The following is a 22,572-nucleotide window of genomic DNA, read 5'->3' as shown; positions in this document are numbered from 1 at the left end:
CTGACCTAAGATTACTTTAATTCTTGGATGAAAAATGTGCCTGCCGTGACTTCTGTTCATTTGTCCCAATGCAGACTGACTTCCTTAGAGAGACAGTATACATCAAAATGGGAGTTTCTGTCTCGAATGCCAAAAGCACGGTGTTTCTGAATGCGTCCTTCAATGGTAGCTCAGCACACAGCTTATTTTCAACTACCATGGGCCACTTCGTCTGCCCTTTTCCCTCCGGCATACCCGCTCCTGTCGCTCTTCTGCAATATTTTGCACATCTCTCATCTTCGCTGTCAGCACAGGGTGTATCTCAGTCCTCCCAGTATTCCTGCCTGTTTCTAACTCCGTGCCGGTTTGCTTCCGTCTGTCAGCAGACCCAAAATTTTCTACGGGGACATTTTAGTTCTGACCAAGGCATGTTGTAGTAGTTAGTGTTTGTATTAAGTATTTGTATTAGGCATTCATATCTATATTATTTGTGTCTTCCTCACCTTTGGATCTTTTATACAAAAATATTTCGTAGGTGGTTTTATGCTTTTCCCTTTGTTAACCTCTGACTCTTGAAATGTTTCATCTTTTTTGTGTGACCACCACGTATCTTTTTTTTTTTTTTTTTTTAGCCACCCAGGCTTTTCTGTAGTTGTGGCGAGTGAGGGCTTCTCTTGTTGCAGGCGGAGCACAGGCTGTAGGTGCACGGGCGTCGGTAGTTGCAGCACGCAGGCTCAGTTTTGGCACTCGGGCCCTAGAGGGCATGGGATTCAGTAGTTGAGGCTCGTGGGCTCAGTAGCTGTGGCTCTGAGGCTCTAGAGCGCAGGCTCAGTGGTTGTGGCACAAGGGCTTAGTTGCTCCATGACATGTGGGATTGTCCCAGCCCAGCGATTGAACCCGTGTCTCCCCTGCCTGGACAGTCGAGTCTTAACCACTGCACCACCAGGGACGTCCAACCGCCGTGTATCTTTTGAAGACACATTTGGTAACAATTCATTGCACCCTTATGTTTATTCCATATCTCCCGTCTAGCAGACACACTGCTGAGCACTTTGCACGTGATGTCTCTTTTAATCCTCCCAATTAAAAACGATTTTGATTATATTCATATTAGATTTGGCTGTAACAGAAACAAAAAGCCACAGGAGCTTACATCAGAGGGAACTTTCTGTCTTCGTCTCATGAGTGAAGTCCAGCGGTAGGTGGACCACAGAGTTTCAGGGATGCAGACTCCAACCGGCGCCCCACCACCTGGAGGCCGCAGCGGCTCCTCTGTGTGGAGAAGGATGACGGTGTTCACCTGAGGAGCAGCAGGATGGAGCAATGAGGAAAGGATGAGAGGAAAAGGGTGCATGTCCGTTATCTCCCGAGGAAGCTGTCCCCAGGCCTGAAGCTGGTCACCTGTGCACACCTGGCATCAGGAGAGGCTGGGCAGGGTAGCCTTCACTGTGTGTGTCTGTGTGCCCTGGTAACACTGCACGACTATGGGAGGCTGAGGATAGCAGTCCGTCTCTCCCAAAGTTATTTATAGGTGAGGAGGCAGAGGTGTCAGAGGTCACAGAAGCGCCGTGCGGTAACAAGAGTTGACGGCAAAGTTGGTTTCAAAACCAGCACCCGCTGCTTGGAGAGGCTGCCCTGCAGTGAGCTGGAACTTCTTCCCCCAAGACAGTAAGTTCTTTTACTCACAATCACAAAGACGGTTCTTCCTCCTGTCTCTCTGGCCGTATTCACAGCTCCATGGCCAGTTTTTGGGATTTATTCACGTCCTCTCGTTCCCTAAGTCTATGCATCCTCGGCAACCTCAGCTCTGGTCTTCCCTGGACCAAGTCCCACCCTGATCTGCACCCTACCACTACCCCCATGTCCATCCTTCATGGGCCTCCGTGCACACACTTTCCTGAAGGCACAGGTGATGGGTACTTGCCACACTAATTCCTTTTGACACCAAGAGACGTCAAGAAATCTCTAACTTCCTGGCTCATTTCTCTGCGGTGACCAGGTGTCACCAAGCAGCCTGGATCTTGGGCTGGCTTGAGGCTGCATTGGACACTGAGTGATTTTAGGCGGGACACTCCAGGTGGCTCTGGAGGACACACACAGGGAAGGTACTGGGCTTCCTGTCTGCCCCCACGCCGGCCTCTGTGACAACGGCTGGCTGCCTCTCTCTCTTTCAGAGCCTTCTTGCTCATCCCGTCAGCTCATTCATTATTAATTTACCCAACGCATCTTTTTAATAAATTTATTTATTTATTTATTGGCTGCATTGGGTCTTTGTGGCTGCGTCAGGGCTTTCTCTAGTTGTGGAGAGAGGGGACTACTCTTTGTTGCAGTGTTTGGGCTTCTCACTGCAGTGGCTTCTCTTATTGCAGAGTATGGGCTCTGGGCATATGGGCTTCAGTAGTTGTGGCAGGTGGGCTCAGTAGTTGTGGCATGTGGGCTCTAGAGCGCAGGCTCAGTAGTTGTGGCACACAGGTTTAGTTGCTCTGCGGCGTGTCGGATATTCCCAGAGCAGGGCTCGAACCCGTGTCCCCTCAGTTGGCAGGTGGATTCTTAACCACTGCGCCACCAGCGAAGTCCTACCCAACACATTTTTATTGAGCATCTCTTCTACATAAAGCCCTGGATACTGGCAATTCAGAGATTTGTTGACTATTCTACATGAGGCACTAGATACTGGGCATTTAAGACATGCAGGAGGTCCAATTCTTATGTTCAGAGACCAAGTAATCGATGATGGTGAGTCAAAAATTATCCGCACTCTGGCTGTAGAATTTATTTTCATTAACTTTTAGAAAAGACAAATACATCACTTTTCGACATGATCTCCTTGCTTTTCAGTACACTTTGTCCATCTGCCCACAAGCTTTCGTATGCCCTCATTAAGAAATGTTTTAGGCTGAGCTGCGAGCCACGCACGCACTGCTGCCTCCACGTCTTCATCCGAAGGGAATCTTCATCCTCGTAGGGCCGGTTTCAGGGGGCCAAACAGGTGAAAGTCCGATGGAGCAAGATCAGGACTAGAGGGAGGATGCTTTCACACCTCGAAACAAAGTTTTTGCAGAGTGTCGCCAGGGTGGGCAGACGTGTGCGGACGTGCACACCCTCAGACCACAAACAGCAAATCCCTGCACGCTGCTCTTCTTTCGTGCACATCACAAGTGGGGAGCCCATGTTTGCTCTCACCGCAGTTACGGAGGTAACACGTTCACCCCTGCACAGCGGTGACTGGGAGAAACAGTAGCTTTGAACGGAAAGCACTGATAAGACCGTGTGGCCAACAGCAGTGTTCATATAACCGGAGAGCGGAGGATTTTTGACTCACCCTTTGCAGAAAGAAATGCGGCCCACAGACGGTGATAGCCCTTCGGAGCTAAATGCACAAAACTGCTGAGAGGAGCAAGGAAACGCTGCTTACTTCTGGCTGGAGGTCTGGACAGGCTCACATAGGAGGAGTTGTTGCAGGGCCTTGAAGGATGGCTAAGGTTTCAGCTCACAGAGACAGTGAAGCGAAGCCGGAGAGTTGAACCTGCCTTGTGTACCCACTTTGTATAGAATTCATATTCCTGTCCCCAAAATGCAAAAACAGAGGCAAAGGGAGTCCAAGGGAATGTGTTGCTTTCAGGCATCAGGCATGCGTCGTGGAGGGACGTTGCTCTAAATGCGAATTGGAAAGCAGGCAGTCTTGGTCACAGCTCTTAGATGTCTCCTCTTCCTTCTCACTGTTTTCGTATCATGAGTCTCAGTGCAGCCGGCACAGGAACCTGGAGAGCCAGGTCTGTCACCCGTGAGCCCAGTGCTGGGTGGTTGAGGGTCTGGGCTGCAGAGAACGGGTGAAACGAAATCCACCCACGTGCACGGCCGCCAGAAGCAAGCAGGCAGTGCAGGCCCTGAAATGAATTTGTTTCTGGAGTCTGCACTCTCTTGGGATTTTCAGCACACCCAGACCTGACTTGAATGTCAAGTTCAAAAAACCCTGCAGATGCGCAGCTCTCAGGCAAGAGCAGAAGAGGCTTCCCCACTCCTCTGTCTGTAACAGCCTCGGCCCCGCTGACCCTGACGGAGGACGGATTCTAAATGGTGCAGCGTCTCGCCACCGAAAAGGCTTCTGAGGGATATCTAGGGGTCAAGGGGAATGAGAGGGGCGGACAGACAGCATCCTAAGGTAACCCACTTCCTCTTTACCCTCTGCTGCAGAAGGAACGCAGGCCCGGGAGTTCTTCCTGAAACCTCGCAGGCCTGTTTGTCAGCCAGAATTCCTCTTTAGAAGGCGGGTGCTGAGCACCTGTAAGTTGTGTAAAGCCACCTGGCCAGTAAGGGCCCCTCTCCCAGCTCAACTACACCCCAGTTACGGATCCCTTTCGAATGTTTATCTGTGTCCCGTGTGTGTTGCTTCTCTGTGCGGACTGGTTCTTCCCCACACCAGAGAGGCTTACTCACCCTTGAATGTGCTTGTCTGAGGTCAGGGGCTGTTAGGGGAGAACGTGGACACTCATGGTAATTGTTTTCTGTGGGTTTCATTTAATTTATTTTGCATTCGGGTCCGTGGGCCCTGCGATACCTAGAACTACAAAATCACCATTTCTGTGATGCAAACAGGTGATCAAAGCAAATTAAATAGGTGTGGGTGCTTTCTCGTGGGGCCGTCTCTGTGGTTGTACTTTTGTTTGTTTGCTTTTTGGCGGTGTTGGGTCTTTGTTGCTGCATGCGGTCTTCCTCTAGTTGCTGCTACCTAGTTGCCGCAGGAGCCACCCTTCATTCTGGTTCACGGGCCTCTCAGTGCGGTGGCTTCTCTTGTTGTGCAGCATGGGCTCTAGGCACGTGGGCTTCACTAGTTTTGGCATGCAGGCTCAGTAGTTGTAGCACACAGGGTTAGTTGCTCCACGACATGTGGGATCTTCCCGGACCAGGGCTTGAACCCGTGTCCCCTGCATGGGCAGGTGGATTCTTAACCACTGCACCACCAGGGAAGTCCTCTATGGTTTTATAAAAAAAAGCTGTAAGGGTAAAGCAAAAAAGAGCATTTTCAGTCTGCACCTAATCCTGCTTGGTTCATACATGTTAACTCTGTTTTTATGTGCTGCCTTTTTCTACCCAGAAAGCAGTTTTTAGACCTCTGTCAGAGCATGTGTGATCAGTGGTCAGCTTTCAGAAAGTCATAACATTGTAGGATAAACAGGAAATCAATTATTAAACAGGAAATCAGTCACAATTATTTGTTTTTAAATCAATTTTTTCTAAAAACTCCAATATTGAGTGTTTAATGGGACACAGAAGTTACATTTTAAAAACTATGTAACCATCCCACTCTCAGGTCAATTTGGAATTTTTCACACTTTTATGAAGGTATCACATACAGAGCATGGAATTCCAATTCAACCATTTTTAGTAAATGTGTAGCGTTCTACAACTATAGTCAAATCTAGTATCAGAACATTTGCTTCATCTCCAAAAGATCATTTCTGTAATCCAGCTGCAGTTTCTCCCCACCCTCACCAAATTCTGGATGGGATGTGTTTGGACTTTCTTGAAATTGAGGAAATCAAATGTTAAGTGAGGTCGTAGCGTGTTTAAGATAGTTCCTGATGGCTGCATGTGTGTGTACGTGTGTGTACATGTGTCTGTGCGTGTGTCGTGTTTTACCATCTAATATGTCGTGTACATAATTACCATTGAGACTACCTCTTTCCTCCATTTTGCTGCAAAGCTTAGCATCTTGAAGTTGGAGAACAAGAAGGATCAGAGCTCAGCACTTAGAATCTGTTAGTCAGCGTGTATTTCCTGAGTGCCTGCCCCACAGTTCCGAGCTCTAAAGTTTATGAGATGAAAATGGCAGCCCTCTTAGCGTTTTCTGCTCAAACAATTAGTAGGCTTTTGCCTTTCCTGCCAGCTCAGCGTCTCCCAAGAAATTAGGGGTTGGGAAAAAGATTGGAAGAGGGAGAGAGAGAGCGAGCGCGTGCAGGAGGGAGGGAGCGATGGATTCTGAATAAGGAGAAAACACCATGGTTTTAATAGGGTTAAATTTGCATCCTAACAGCTATTGCGTAATCAGGTTTGTCTTTTGTTCTGTGGAAGTTAGATAGCAACGCATGTCTGTCTGTCTGTCTGTCTGTCTGTTTGTGGAAGCTATGGCTCTTACTCTCTCTCTTGAGCCTTAAGCTGAGAAATCCATTCCACGTGTAATCGAGCGGTAGGTCTCTGCCTTCCTGAAGCGCCTGGCAGGGCGATTTCTGCACGTGTTCTGTTTCAGGGTGACTGTGATGACCCTGTCCCCACGACACCCACTTCTGTCCTTGTCGACCGCAGGCACGTCCATCTGGAAAGCCTTTTTCTTCACACCCAAGTTCTCCCCCGAGGGCGCCAACGGATGCTTTGCCACCCACGTGTGTTTCTGTTATGGGCAACACGTCACCCCCCACAACCCGCCTCTGCTCTTTGACATCTCCCGAGACCCCAGGGAGAGAAACCCGTTAACTCCGACGTCGGAGCCCCGGTTCGAGGCGATCGTGGAGGCCATGAAGGAAGCGGCAGCCCGCCATGCCGAGACCCTGCGGGACGTCCCCAACCAGCTGTCACTGGGGAACATTATCTGGAAGCCGTGGCTTCAGATGTGTTGTTCCTCCTCAGGCCTGTCTTGCGAGTGCGACCGGGAAAAGCAGGGCAGGAGAGGGAGCCGTTAGCCGTGTGCATCTGGGGACCCAGGGCTGCCCCACCTGCTGCATTGCAGACACGCGTGGGGAGCGGCACTGGGTGAAGCCAGCCCTGGCGGGCCACCCCGGAATTCAGATCTGTTCTCTGTCTTCTCACCTGGAGGCTCCCTCAAGACCCCAATATTTATGCCTTGGGGTAAACAGTCAGGGTTTGCGGTAAACAGAGGCACAGATGTTAGTTACATCTTCCAAGGCCAAGGTTATGTGAATGCAGTAGGCAGGATTCCAATGAGTCTGGCCAACACTGGTGCAGACAGAGAGCAGAAAGGTGCCCAGGTAACCGCTTTACCTCTTAGCCGATGCGTGCGATCCACCATCACTTACTCCACAAGCTGCGGGGTTGCCGTGGCCACCGAGTCCCCTAGAGTGCACCACGAAAAAGAGAATGAACCTTAAACAGTGTTTACTAAATGTAACATGTGCAACTTTATAACGAGTAAAAGACTGTCTTGACTGATCATGGATGATGGAAAGTTCAAATTTGGTTATTGGAAGGCAATTACTGTCAGTATTATTTGCAATAATATGAAATACTATTCATGACATATATGTTTATATATATACAGTTTCTTTCTTCAAGAAGTTTACAGTATTTAGAAGCTTTTCACTGTTTAAGTAAAACAAGAGATGCTTACAGATCTGTTTGTGCAACAGCCTTTTGGTGAAATCCCTCAGGAACAATAATGCCAAGACAGATCTCTCCTGTGCGGATTTGTATGCCCTAACGTGTAGCATTCTGTGTGGGTTCTGCTGTTTCTTTGGTGAATGGAGGTTCTGAACTAAAAGGCCCCTTCAATGATGCTGCAGTTCAGGAACCCCTTCTAACAGAATTCAGAATTATCGGCATGTAAAATGTATGATATTTCATGGGGGGACAAAGACACAAGAAGTCCATCCATGACCCACACCCATGAGCGTGACATCTTGAGTTCTTGCAGGATTTAGTCATGAGAGAATGGTGGTTCATGTCCGTACATGTGTTTTGTGTGGTCTGATCCTCTGGCTAAGAAATATCTATGCCTCCACCATGAGATGTGCCATTTTGTTTGAATTCCATTTCCTGCAACCTCAGTAACGCAGGATGAGGCCTAACCAGGTCACGCAGGAGACGGGCGGTCAGGGGCACAGCTGGAGAGAGTTCCAAAGTCTGGACCACCAGCATCTCCTGAGGAAAGAATTCACCTGTGTGGAGAACACTTCTGTCACCTTCAGACGCCGTACATCCTCCAACAATATTATGCGGATTCCTTTACTGATCCATCCACAGAAGCTGTGGTCCATCGGCCTCCCATTCATCTCTTTTGGGAACATGTCTGAGCATCTGCTCTTGGCTCAGGGTTTTCTGGATTCCTCGAGAGTGCGCGTCAACTGGAATACCCCACCCCGCCGGGTACCCTGACCCCGCTGGGCACTTTGGAGAGAATGTATGCGGTGTGTCTCAGGCTTTCTGACAGCAGATTCTGATTTCCTCTGTTTGTCTGCACTGAGGAATTTTAAGGTCCAGCAGCATTTCCGCAGCTCCTGTTTAAGGTCTGCTATTTCAGATTTTAACCTTTCTTTTTCTTAAAAAAGAGAAATGATTTTTCCCCCTTCGTGGGAATGGTTCAAAGTTGGAAAGCAAACAAGATTCTTTCTTTTAATGCGGATTTCTCATTCCAGAAATTGCCAAAAGTCTGTCACATTGTTTTAGGAAATATTCTCATGAAAGAATGCACGAGCATGTTACTGATATTTTAGGATTATTCCTACTATCATGCAAAAACTGTATAAAGCCACTGTTACAAACTTATGCTTTAAAATAATCATGTTTACTCAGAGTTGAACATACTCAATGCAGATGGACTTTTATAAAACATTTTATGATGTGAGAACGTGTATTTGAGGGTGAAACAACTTGAAGGACTTTTATGGGTGATGTGAATATATAGCTTTGTATAGAATTAATTGTTTAATATGTACAATGGTAACAGGCAATGAAGAAAACATATACCTCTGGAGCTACAGTGAGCTTTAAAGTATTTGCCTTAAGATAACTTGGATCACCATTATGTTTCAGGGTATTTGAAAATCAGGTTTATTTGTAATAGTCATAGTTACCTTGGACTTCAAACCACCTACCACCTGAAAGTTTTGCTTGGAATGTACAACAAGAAATGGGAATTCCCACTGGTGTGAGCTCTTGAGTTGTATATGCAAACCTTAGTGGGTTTTGAAGCTTTAAACAAATTCTTTTTAGAAAATCTTTACATTTGTAGCATTTCATAGATGTTAAGAGCTAAGCACACAGTAACCTATAGACAGGTATAATTGCACAATGTCAGTAACGCTGCATGAACAGCAACATTGCAGCTTACATATCAAGGTAGTGAAGGACTCAGGAAAGGAAACAGATTTCAGGTGGCCCTGAAGGACATCCAGTGAAGAGTAAAAGAAACAGGAAAAGTATTTGGCACGTGTCTGAACAACGTGATCTGTGATGTGGTTGCTTCTGCGAAGGTTTCCCAGAACCTTGTTGTGATGTGAATTCGAAATTAAAATAAAATGTTCCTTGGCAATGAAAGATTCTGTGCTCTCGCGACATGCTTTCCCCTGGGACTCAATTCTGCAAGCGTACAGAGTGTTTACTGTGTTTTAGGCACCCTGTTACTTGATGGGGAACATGGGTTTCAGTTCACATATTTATGGACTGAGGCTCTGGTGAGGATTAGGAAGTACAGAGATGGATAAGAGATAAAGTAGCCCCTGACTTTCGTGATTAGAGGGCAGAGCAAGGCCAGATTATCCATCATGCACACGGCCTGTTTTCAGGGCTCACAAAAAATGTCTTAATGAATGGGCAAGAAGACATTTCCCACCCGTTTTGTCATTGGGACCATTGGGACACTCAGGCCTGGCCAGAGAGGGCCCCACACCGTCCTCTGTGGCTGTTGAAGGCAGAATGTGTCAGGTAAGGAGTCTGAGAGGGTCCTGAGGAATGGTGATGCCACGATGGTGATGAAACAGCCTGGACCCTTGAGTCGTCACCTGAGACAGCTCCAGAGAAACCCCCCTCCCCCCGTCAATGGGTGACGGAGACTTGAACAAGATCTAATCTTTTTTTTTTAAGCCACTTGAGATTTGGATGTTGTTAGTGTAACAGCAGCTGGAGTTACCTACCTGGACTAATAACACTAGCTTGGCCACATTATATAAACCTGACATTCTGTGATCATTTTTTGAGTTGCAAAATTTTTTTTCCCATTTACTGATGCTTTTTTTTTTAAAAGCTCTTTATTGGAATATAATTGCTTTACACTGTTGTGCCAGTTTTTGAGGTACACCAAAGTGAATCAGCTGTATCTATATGTATATCCCCATATCCCCTCCCTCCTGCGACTCCCTTCCACCCTCCCTATCCTGGCCTTCTAAGTCATCACCCATCATCGAGTTTATCTTCCTATGTTATACTGATGCTGCTTTGAACAGAAGCATATGCACTGATTTTTTTTTATCATTTCTCCTCTTTTTATTTTTATTTTTTTGGATGCTCGGCTTTTCTTTTTTTAATCTTTATTGGAGTATAATTGCTTTACAGTATTGTGTCAGTTTCTGCTGTACAACAAAGTGAATCAGCCACATGTGTACATATATCCCCATAGCCCCTCCCTCTTGAGCCTCCCTCACCCTCCCCATCCCACCCCTCTAGGTCCTCACCCATCATCGAGCTGATCTCCCTGTGCTCTGTAGTAGCTTCCCACTAGACATCTGTTTTACATTTGGTAGTGTGTATACGTCAGTGCTACTCTCACTACGTCCCAGCTTCCCCTTTTCCTCCCCGCAGGGTCCTCAAGTCCATTTCAAAACTGCAATGAGGTATCACCTCACACCAGTCAGAATGGCTATCATCAAAAAATCTAGAAACAATAAGTGCTGGAGAGCGTGTGGAGAAAAGGAAACCCTCCTGCACTGTTGGTGGGAATGTAAATTGGTGCAGCCACTATGGAGAACAGTACGGAGGGTCCTTAAAAAACTAAAAAATAGAACTACCATATGACCCATCAATCCCACTATTGGGCACATACCCAGAGAAAACCATAATCCAAAAAGAAACATGTACTACAATGTTCACTGCAGCACTATTTACAATAGCCAGGTCATGGAAGCAACCTAAATGTCCATCGACAGATGAATGGATAAAGAAGATAAGGCACATATATGCAATGGAATATTACTCAGCCATAAAAAGGAATGAAATTGAGTTATTTGTAGTGAGGTGGATGGACCTAGAGTCTGTCATACAGAGCGAAGTAAGCCAGAAAGAGAAAAACAAATACCATATGCTAACACATATATCTGGAATCTAGAAAAATGGTACTGATGAACCTAGTGGCAGGACAGGAATAGAGATGCAGACATAGAGAATGGACTTGTGCACTGAGTTTTAATGTTGATTTTATGATGGGAAGAACACTTAACATGAGATCTGCTCTCAACAGATTTTTCAGCATACAATATAATATTTTTAACTGCGGGCACAGAGTTGTACAACAGATCTCTAAAATTTATTCATCTTGCATAACTGAAACTTTATACTCATTGATAGGAACTCCCCATTTTCCTCACCCCCCAGCCCGGCAACCACCGTTTTGCTCTCTGCCTCTGTGAGTTTCCTCATATAAGTGGAATCATGCAGTATTTGTCCTTCTGTGACAGACTTACTCCACTTAGCATCTTGTCCCTACATTCATCCATGTTTTTTACTGCAAGATTTCCCTCATTTTGAAAGTTCAAGGGGGTCTGTTATTAAAAAAAAAAAAAGCAAAAAGTGCATCTCGGCGAGGATGTGGAGAAATTGGAACCCTCTATGTCATTGGCGGGAATGCAAAATGGTATAGCTGCTGTGAAAAAGAGTATGGAGGTTCCTCAAGAAAGCAAAGATAGAACTACCATAGGATCCAGCCATCTCACTTCTAGGGGATTTATCCAAGAAATGAAATCAGGATCTCAAAGAGATACCTACACACCCGTGGTCATTGCAACATTATCCATAATAGCCGATATGTGGACAGAATCCTAGATGTCACTGATGGACGAATGGACAAGGGAATGTGGAATATGTATGCCTTAATTCTTTAAAGACCATCAGCCATATGAAGGTGGGAAACAGATACACTTAAAAGTATACTGGACGCTACCACCACCTGCCTGTGGCCCACAATTGAGGAGAAGTGATTTTGCAACTACAGTGTGAGGGAGTGAGAAACAGAGTTGGGTGCTTATACAACCAACAGTTTGATCATTGCTTAATGTTGAGATTCTTTTTCAAAATGGAATATTACATTTTGCATCATTTATTATAGGAAGATAGCAGATTTCAAAATATATATGCCTAGGAATGATGGTATTTCGAATAGCAAAATCTTCTAATGAATACATTTTTATAAAATATTCTGGCTACCAGATATTTTGGTCCTGTCCAAAACGTTCAGAAGACATTTGGTTCATGCCAAAAGGTTCCTGATGTTTGGTCATATTTGGTCCTGTCCAGAATGCTCATGGAGATGTCTTGGTCCACACCAAAAGGTCCTTGATATTTGGTCCTGTCCAAAATAATTTGGCATGGACCAAATATGCTCATAGACATTTTAGATAGGACCAAATTTCAAGGACCTTTTGGCGTGCACCAAATGTCTTATGGACCAAATGTCTGATGGACCGAATGTCTTACGAAAGTTTTAGACGGGACCAGATATCCTGCAAGGAATATTTTTTTTAATTCCCTGCAAACTTTATCACTTTTGAAATACTTTAAGAATATTTCCTGTACATATGTAAAAGACTCCAGTGAATCTGATATTTTAGTTTTGTTTATCAGATTTTAGTCTTAGAAAAAGATCAAAAGACGGTGTAATATTTTTACACCGACTTCTTTCAGCAACCTTTGAAATAATGCCATGTAACTCATGTTTAATATTTCCAATTAATCCATGAGATGCTTGTTTCCTGTGCTTTTCTTTAAAAGGCAGCTTTGAAAACAGTCAGTTAACGTAGAGCATGTTTTGTGTTAAAATCTGAGAGGCATTCTGCAGCAGGGTTTGAAAGCAGTGTTGTCTAGTGCCTCTCAGCGAAGGTGACAAGTGCCGTGTGAAAAGGTTGGGAAAAGTTAAGAGTTTCAGATAATTCAGAAAAGGGCACTCATGGCATTTTATCAGGCGAGGCAAATGCATCAGGTTGGTAATTGCTAAGAGAGAGAGGTATGAGACAGCCCGTCCATTAGAGATTGTATCGGGGAGATGTATTCCCAGCTATAGCATCAGAAGCAGAGATAAAGTGAGTTTCTGCAACACATCTCATCACTGAAGGTGAGGTGGAAAATGGTCCCAGGGCCCGTGCATTGCTGTAAGTGGCTGGCGTATGGGATGATGTTTGGTTAGACTGATTCATCCCAGGACTGATTCCACGTGCTTCTGTGGGTTTATTGACAATCTTCACTACATCTCTGTCAGATAGGTGTTACAATTGTCTTGTTATAGATGAGGAAACAAATACAGAAAACAGGATGTAAATAGGCTGCTTTATGCTCGGATTTATGTCATGATGTTTTGGTTTAAAAATAGTAAATGGATAGATTTTCATGGTCTCCATTGTATGACTGTGCGTGCTGTCTGTCGCACAACTCCAGGGATGACATGAACCACCACCGTGGGAAGAGTACTTTCTAAATTTGTCTAGTGCACAACCTGGGCCACCATACACAGCAGGCTTGGTTAGATTGTGACATTGTACAAAGAGCTGGCTGTGTAAGTCATTGATAGGACTTACTACTTTGGCCTGGGAAGGAACACAGGAGGGTGCTGTGTGAATTCAACCCAGGCATTGATTCCATGAGCTGGCATATGGACTTGAGACATTTCCAGAGTGAAAGGAGCGATCTGAGGGTACTGACCATTAAAACTGAGTTCAGATTAGTGGAGCTGGCTTACTGCATTCAAAGAAACGGGCATGTGCCTTTCTGTGTATTCGTTTACTAGTATACAGCCGGCACCATGGTGTTGGATAAAGGTTTGTGGCTTCTTCCAAGGTCCAGGCACATAGTAAGATTGTGTTTTGGAGGAAATGCCACCTGTCACTTCAGAGCTGCAGCATCAGTTGCCAGGATAAAAATTTCCCAGCAGCGGGACTTCCCTGGTGGCGCAGTGGTTAAGAGTCCGCCTTCCAATGCAGGGGACACGGGTTTGAGCCCTGGTCTGGGAAGATTCCACATGCCGTGGCACAACTAAGCCACAACTACTGAGCCCACGTGCCTAGAGCCCGTGCTCCGCAAGGAGAGAAGCCACCACAATGAGAAGCCCGTGCACTGCAATGAAGTGTGGCCCCCACTCGCTGCAACTAGAGAAAGCCCGTGCGCAGCAACAAAGACCCAATGCAGCCAAAAATAAATTAATTAATTAATTTAAACAGATTTTCCAGCAGTCTCTCCACATCTGAGATAGAGGCTGGTTGCCCCAGACTGGTCTCAGGGTGAAGATGACCCCAGATGACCCATGTGAACATAATAGAGTGAGAAAGGCATAACCCTTTGTTCCTTAAGTGACCGAGGGTTTAGATGTTGTCACTGCACCTTTAAGTACATTCTTCTTTTTTTTTTTGAAATGATTCATGTTTTTATTAAAAACTGAACCCAAGTGAAATGAGGCAAAGAGATATACCAAATGATCTCACTTATATATGGAATTTCTTAAAAACAAACAAAAAAGCAACAGTAAAAACCAAACTCATAGATACAGAGAACAGATGGGTGGTTGCCAGAGCTGGAGAGGGTGGAGAGAGATGGCTGAAGGTGGCCAAAAAGTACAAACTTCTGGTTATAAGATCAATAACTCATGGAGATATAATATGTAGCATGGTGACTATTGTTAGTAATACTGTATTATATGTTTGAACGTTGCTGAGAGAATAGATTTTTGTGTGTGTGTTTTTTAAATATTTATTTATTTACATCTTTATTGGATTATAATTGCTTTACACTGTTGTGTTAGTTTCTGCTGTACAACAAAGTGAAGCAGCTATATGTATACATATACCCCCTCCCTCTTGAGCCTCTCTCACACCTTGCCATCCCACCCCCTAGGTCCTCTAAGTATGTTCTTTTTGACTAACTCATGTCACCACTCTGTTTCTGTAAAGGAATAATGATTAAAATTTGGAAAATACTTCATCGCCCATTTTTCTCCCTTAGAGAATATCTGCTAAGGAATCCTGGGCACCGGAATAGTTGAGGCTTAAACAGGCTTAAAAGATATTTTAGGTAGTTGGAGGAGAGGAAAAATGAAGGTGGCTTTGTGCCAGAATGAAAAAACAAACAAACAAACAAAACACAAAACTTAGCATTTAGGTTAACTGTATCTTCAGAAATGTACACATTTCCTAACCTTTCCCGAGTGGGCTTTAGGGAAGTAAATCACTTCACTGGGTGACATCTTACATCACATGGAAATTTAGCAACCATTGTACAAGTTCAATGTCTCTGCTTTAACAATAACGACAGAGCCTACATTTAATGGCACGTTAAATAGGTTGAAAATGTTTCATCTTGTTTAATTGTATGTTAAAAAATTTTGACACTATATTTAAAGTAAAAAGAATATACAGTAGGAACAGTGATATTTATTTGCATCCTGCTATTAGCGGTTTAAATGCCAGCAAACCATCTCCTGACCTTTTATCCTTTGAATTGTTTGCCCTTTTTATTTTCACCCCAATAATGTTTAGTGAATTCTGGTGCAAAAAAAATTATGTAGTGCTATTGTTTTCCCATGACAATGTTTTAAAGGGCAACTTGTGTTAGGGAAATATTTAAAACCATATTGCGTAATTTCCATCACAGCAAGGCAGTGTTAGAGATTTTCCAGGACTATAAATGGTTCTGCCCGTGTATAGTTGTTTACATTCAACAGTGATGACAATTAGAAGAATACGGCCAAGCAGCAATGAGACAGTGACTTATGCGTTATAGTGGGAGCGGGGGTGGGAGGCGAGAGGAAGATCAGTGTTCCGCAGGAAGCCAGCCTTAATCATCCCCACTTCTCTTTATGGAGTATTTCTCTTAAAAGATGATTAAAGTGGAGGTCAGAGGACTGAAGTTGCCAGGGGTCGCATTGTGGCAATTATCCCATAATAGTCCATCTTCAGTGATTCTGGATAATGCACGAGAAAGCACTTGATGAATACTTCTGTCCAAACGACGGTTTAGCTCCCGGGCAGACAGAAGAGCCGGAATTTCAGACTTTCACCCCTCCCTGTCTCGTGTGTCTAAATATGTCTTGTATGTGCAGGAGTCTAGTGTCAGCTCATCACTCACCAGGCTTTCAAAATACATATTTCTCTGCAAAAGACGGCCTCTGTGCTTCTCTGCTCCATGGAAGTTTTCTAGAAAGACAAGAAATCCCTTCTGCAGATGTGGAGATTTATTCTAGGAAATGACAGTGCTCTTGGATTATCTTTCGATGAGATCTGGCCAGGAGCAGGGTCCCTAACAGCTAGATGGCATGCGGCCCTTTCTAGAAATTAAGGGCCGTGACAAAACGGTCTCTGCACCAGCCTCGGCGGCTGTGTTAACGCGTCCTTGGTGAATGCCCTACATACCGAGCATCATCCATCCAGCAGGCGCTTGGAGCAAGCCCTGTCGTCCTCTCTCCTTCCGGTGTCCGTCTAGACTAACCGACTTGGCTGGGCTTCCCGTTTCTCCTTTTTTGGAACATAACCACAGAAATTTGCATACTATGGAAAGAAAAGAATTCGACCGAGTGAATGAATGGGACTCTAAATCACTGATTCTGAGGATGGAATTTCAACATAAAAGAATTCCATTTCCATTAAACTCATTTCGTTTTCCCTGTCCTTATAGTTACCATGAAGCACTGCTTAGCCCGGGTCCCCAAGTCATGAGCACATCTCTTTAGCTTTTGCTACACTGGACATGTAGTATGCTGTTTAAAGCCTAGCTGACCCTGACTGAACAATCTGACTTTTGTCCTTGTGGGTGATTGTACTGTTTGCAAAGAAATCCTTTTCTTTTCCAAAGTCTAATAAATTCTTACCACTATAAAAAAAAAAAAGAAGAATTCCGTTTCTGTAACATGTCCCGCCCGTGCCTGAGAAGGGAGGGTGGTGACAAAGGCAGCTGAATTTTAAGGCACCATTATGATTAAACATGATTATTTAATAGGACACGTTTTCATTCTCCTCGTGAGAGAGGATTACCCAATTAGGAAGTGTTTTCAGTAGTACCGCATTAAGGCCCACTCTGATGTATCTTTCCTACTGTTTTAATTGCAGTTTATCAGGACAAATGCAAACCGAAACAGTACCCGAAACCATTTCCTAGTCGGTCTGTGAGTATTTTCTTGAACCATAAAATATGGTTTTGCCAGTGTAGGGAGTTAATCACATTGCCCTAGATTTTCTTTTATCTTGGCAGAGAAATAGAGAGTTCTTTCCCGCATGGAACTCAGCTCTCTGATTACTCTGTGGTCCGTTTCCGTTGCCAGTATCTTAGGAGTTAGAAAAGGAAGACATTTTCATCAAACCCAAAATATGGCATGGACGTAGAGCAGACTGTGCCTTTTGATTTTTTATCTTAAATATGATATTAGTAAAGATCATTTATTTATAATTTGCATGGGGCGGCATTGTGCTTTTGCTGAGAGGAAAATGCTCTCAATCTGCCCTTTGAAGCCTCAGCAATTTGAAAAGCTTAGAGTAAAATAATGTGATATGTTTCTTGAGAGAAGCACAGATGAAAACTTAAATTTTAAAATTCAGTGCCATTGATGTTATTCCCAATGGAAAGACAGAAGAGAGAGTGCGTGACAGTTGCTAAGCATAATTTTTTTTAAAACATTGTATTGGGCTTCCCTGGTGGCGCAGTGGTTAAGAATCTGCCTGCCAATGCAGGGGACACGGGTTCGAGCCCTGGTCCGGGAAGATCCCACGTGCTGCGGAGCAACGCAGCCTGTGCATCACAACTACTGAGCCCACGTGCTACAACTGCTGAAGCCTGCATGCCTAGAGCCAGAGCACCGCAACAAGAGAAGCCACCGCACTGAGAAACCTGCACACCACAACAAAAGAGTAGCTTCCACTCGCCGCAACTAGAGAAAGCCCACGCATAGCAACGAAGATCCAGCACAGCCAATAAATAAATAAACAAAATCACCCTTTAAAAAATAAATAAATAAAAAGTGTTGTCTTGTGGAAAATTGCAACCAAACACAAAAGTAGGAAGACTCTAATGTTGAACCCCCCATGACCTCATCTCCAAGCCTCAGACATTATCACCATCGTGCCCGCCTTCAAGCACAGCTGGAGTCACGGTATTTTAAAAGTTTGCCTAGCCATCCGTGAGCAGAACATAACCATTTTAATGTTGGAAGGTAGCCTGTGTAAACGGCTGCATTTTCCTCCAGAGTGTGTGTGTTTTCATAGGCGTAGAGAGTGAAGATGCTGCCTGGACATCAACTGTCTCAGGGTTCTGTGAGTGTCACGGCATCTCAACACATAGTGGCTTCATGCAACACCCACTTACTTGGCTCCTGATTTTGTAGGTTGAACATTGAGGTGGGGCTCCGTGGCGTGGCTCTTCCCTGACGAGGAGTGTCTCCGTGGATCCCGGCTTCAGCGTCTGTAATCGTGGATGAGCAGCTGGGGTGACTGGTGTCTTACGGCTTCATCGGTGAAGGTGGGGAGCCTCCGGGGCCCCTCTCCATGTAGCTCCCTCGTCCTCCAGCAGGCTGGCCCAGGCTTGTCCTCGAGGCTGCCGTTCCGCGTGGTTTCCACATCAGCAGGTGAGGCCAAGCCCAGGAGCAGATACTTTGCAAGCCTCTGCTGATGTCCGTTTGCTACTTTCCATTGCAGACAAGTTCCGTGGCCAAAGCCAGATGCGAAAGGCTGATAAGTAGACTTCGGCTTACAGGGAGTAACTGCAGATTCAGATTGCAGCAAGACAGGCACACAAGGGAGGGGGAGGTCTGTGGCCAGTGTTACAAGCTACTTCATGAAGTTTTATCCGTGAGAGCAAAAGGAGATGACATGACAGCAGAGTAAAGAGCTCCAAAACGTCCCTTCTCCGTAAAATCAGCAAGAGAGCTAGAAAAACTTGTCAGAAACAGCTTGCACAGGAGTCTGGAAATTAACCGAAGGCTTGCAGAAATCCGGGCAGCGTTTATTTGAGGAAAATAGTTGAATCTCAGTAAAAACAAACAAACAAACAAACAAAACAAACCAGTGAGCTTGGTGGTATTTGACCTTGCGGAGGGCAAGCCACCATTCTCCAGCCTTGAAAAACAACAGCCCACGGCTTGCCTAGCAGGCAGCAGAGGGAGAGGACGGCCTGAGCTCTAGCAAATCCTCATCCCTGAGGGGTGGTTTATTTGTCTATTTTTTGACCTGACTTGGAGCTTGCCCAGTGCAAAAAGCCTCTTCCTGGAGGGAGTAAAGTGCTGAAACACTCAACATTGGGGATGAACAACGAGGACACTGTGGTAAGAGAAAAGCGTCACAGGCAGGAAACCACATAGTCGACAATTCTGTGAAGACCTTTTAAGAATATGCAAATTGATAGTGACACAGAGTAGGTTAGAGGTTGCCAGGGTTCAACAGACTGAATATTTATGACTCCCCAAAATTCATTTGTTGAAATTCTAACCCCCGGTAGGATGGTGGGGCTTTGGGGAGGTGATCGGGTCATAAGTGAAAGGGATTAGTGCCGTTGTAAAAGAGACCCTGCAGTCCTCTCTCTCTCTCCCGTTAACCAGGTGAGGACACAGGGAGAAGACACCGTCTGTGAACCAGGAAGAGGGTCCCCACCAGGCACCAGATTCTGCCAGCACCTTGATCTTGCACCTCCCAGTCTCCAAAATTGTGAAAAATAAATTTTTATTTAAGCTCTTCTGCCTATGGTGATTTTCTTATAGTAGCTCAAAGGGATTAAGACAGAGGCTGAGAGTGGCCTCTAACCGGTGCAGGGTTTCTTTGTGTCCCGATGAAAATGTTCTGGAATTAGATAGCGGTGATGGTCACACAGCTTCGTGACCATACGAAAAGCCACTGAATTGTCAGTGTTAAAGTGAGAACTGGGACTTCCCTGGCGGTCCAGTGGTTAAGACTCCGCACTTGCACTAGAGAGCGGTGGGGGGGTGGGTTCGATCCCTGGTTGGGGAACTGGGATTCCACATGCTGCACTGTGCAGCCAAAAAAAATAAAATAAAATAAAATGCTGCTATGAGATGTGAATTGTAACCTAATAAAAAAAGGAAGTCCATTATTTCAATAAATTAAGAAACGAGAAGGTAAAGTAGCTCTCTTTTAGCTTCCAGTGATTCGAACTGACTATCTACGTGTACTTTATTGCAAAATTAACTTCTACATGGTTTCAAGGATGGAGTCATGGGCTTTCGATGGCACTTTGTTTTTGTTTTTGTTTTTTAGTTTGCCTGGATGAACAAACCCGAGCTACGTTCTGGCTAGTCTGCATGCCTTGAATGCCCCTTCTCTACCCACTTTATCCCCCAATTTTTATCCCCAAGTTTATGAGCCACTATTTATTTTAGGATTTATGTTAGAATTCTCAGTTCAGTTATCTCCACTCTAGGAAACATACTGCTTCCCCATTTTATTTTATTTTTAAACTTTATTTATTTATTTATTTATCTATTGGCTGCATTGGGTCTTCGTTGCTGTGCGCGGGCTTTCTCTAGCGGTGGCGAGTGGGGGCTCCTCTGTTGCGGTGCGTGGGCTTCTCATTGCGGTGGCTTCTCTTGTAGCAGAGCACGGGCTCTAGGCGCACAGGCTTCAGTCGTTGTGGTACGTGGGCTGAGTCGTTGTGGCGCACGGGCTTCACTGCTCCACGGCATGTGGAATCTTCCCGGCCCGGGGCTCGAACCCGTGTCCCCTGCATTGGCAGGCAGATTCTTAACCACTGTATCACCAGGGACGTCCCACTGTTTCCGAATTTTAACTCACAGCCACTGCTGTTGTGTCTTCTGTAAGATCCGGATGCTGTCGTGTCTTCTGTAAGATCCGGATGCTGTTGTGTCTTCTGTAAGATCCGGATGCTGTTGTGTCTTCTGTAAGATCCGGATGCTGTTGTGTCTTCTGTAAGATCCGGATGCTGTTGTGTCTTCTGTAAGATCCGGATGCTGTTGTGTCTTCTGTAAGATCCGGATGCTGTTGTGTCTTCTGTAAGATCCGGATGCTGTTGTGTCTTCTGTAAGATCCGGATTCCACGACATGTGTTTAGACTGCCAGCTCCTTGAGGGAGGGACCAGTGTTTATTCATCTCTGTGTCTCATGTGAGCAGAACAATGCCTGAAACCTTCACAGGGAAGCTTATGCCTCCCACCATTTCTGGCGCATTTAACCCAAGGCCAGTCTGCCCTGTCCACTCTTCCTCCTCTGCTCGCATTACAGAAGCAACTTAAAAACAGAGTGCTCCCAAAGAAACTGGAAACTTACATCCACACAGAAGCCTGCACAAGGATGCTTAAAACAGCTGTATTCATAATTTCCCAAACTTGGAAGCAACCAAAGTGTCCTTTAGGAGGTGAATGGATAAATAAACTGTGGTCCATCCAGACAGTGGAATGTCATTCACTGTTAAAAAGAAATGAGCTGTCAAGCCACGGACAGACATGGAGGAACCTTAAGTGCGTGTTATTAAATGGAAGAGGCCTATCTGAGAACACTACATACTGTATGATTCCAGCTCTGTGACATTCTGGAAAACATAAAACCATGCAGACAGTAAACAGATCAGTGGGTGCCAGGGAATGGAAGGAGGGGTGAATAAGTAGAGCACAGCGAATTTTTTCAAGGTGGTAAAACTCTCCTCATACGGAATAGATACAGTTATGGAAACTGTAATCATACAAAATAGATACTATAATGGTGGATATTTGTGTCATTATACCTTTGTCCAAACCCATAGAAGGTACAACACCCGGAATGAACCCTAATGTAAACTGTGGACTTGGGGTGATGGTGATGTGTCCACATAGGTTTATCAGTTGTAACACAGATGTACCATCTGGTGGGGGGTGGAGTGGATAATGGGGGAGGCTGCACAGGTGTGGGGGCGGCGGGGGTGTATAGGAAATCTCCGTACCTTCCTCCCAATTGCGCTTTCAACCTGAAACTTCTCTAAACGATAAAGTCTTCAGCGTCCACACGCACACAGAGCGGTCATCATGGGGCTGCAACATGACTCTTTCAGCTTTTCCTGGACCCCGAGGGACAGAGTGAAGTCTCCTGTCCAGAGTGTGTTTTCCCTTCCTGACTTGAATCTAGAACCCAGGGAAAGCTCAGAATCTGCTATTCTGAGATATCCAGCCCCGAGGCAGGGAGGGTATCTCCCTTTGCCTCCGTGAACAAAACTGCCCTTTGGAGCCCAGAAGAGAGTCCAGGGTGAGCAGTGTGCCCAGGAGGTGTGCTCTACGGCCAGACCCAGCTCCGGTCCATTCCTCTTCTCCAGAGCTCTGCCCACCTCTGTCCTCCTGTCCGGCTCCTCTGGGGCTCCAGCTGACGGCTTCAGGTGCACAGATGCTGGGCACTCTTCTGTGGGTGCTCCTTCCCGACCCGGCTCTGAATAGTTAAGCCAGCTCCCCAGCTTTCATCCACAGCTTCCCTTCAACCCTCCAGGTCGGTTCAGTGGTCTCACCGCTGCTGTGGGATTTGCCCCAATGCTCATAGTTTGTTTCCTTTGCAAGAAAATGTGTCCCACCCCCAAGTCATTCTCAATAACTGCTGATTCTCTCTTTGCCCCCCACCCCTATCCCTACGTGAGTCTTTATCAGAACCTCTTTATGCCTCCTTCATGTGATCCAATGATTTCTGCAAGTCCAGCTGGGGA

General features: G+C 45.4%; 1 protein-coding gene across 4 annotated transcripts in view; it reads left to right on the top strand.

Annotated features, from left to right (window-relative positions):
- Positions 1 to 9,233, top strand: part of STS (steroid sulfatase) — a 170,980-nt gene extending 161,747 nt beyond the window's left edge. For all 4 annotated transcript variants that reach the window (XM_057718726.1, XM_057718725.1, XM_057718727.1 and 1 more), the window contains one exon: positions 6,283 to 9,233. In XM_057718726.1, the coding sequence (XP_057574709.1) occupies positions 6,283 to 6,656 (374 nt within the window). In that variant the 3' untranslated portion in view covers positions 6,657 to 9,233. The remainder of the gene's footprint in view (positions 1 to 6,282) is intronic.
- The last annotated feature ends 13,339 nt before the right edge of the window (positions 9,234 to 22,572 follow it).

The sequence above is a fragment of the Hippopotamus amphibius genome, chromosome X (assembly GCF_030028045.1).
Source record: "Hippopotamus amphibius kiboko isolate mHipAmp2 chromosome X, mHipAmp2.hap2, whole genome shotgun sequence".
Taxonomy (NCBI): Eukaryota; Metazoa; Chordata; class Mammalia; order Artiodactyla; family Hippopotamidae; genus Hippopotamus; species Hippopotamus amphibius.
The sequence above is the reverse complement of the archived record's forward strand: the minus strand, read 5'-3'. Positions and strand labels throughout refer to the sequence as shown.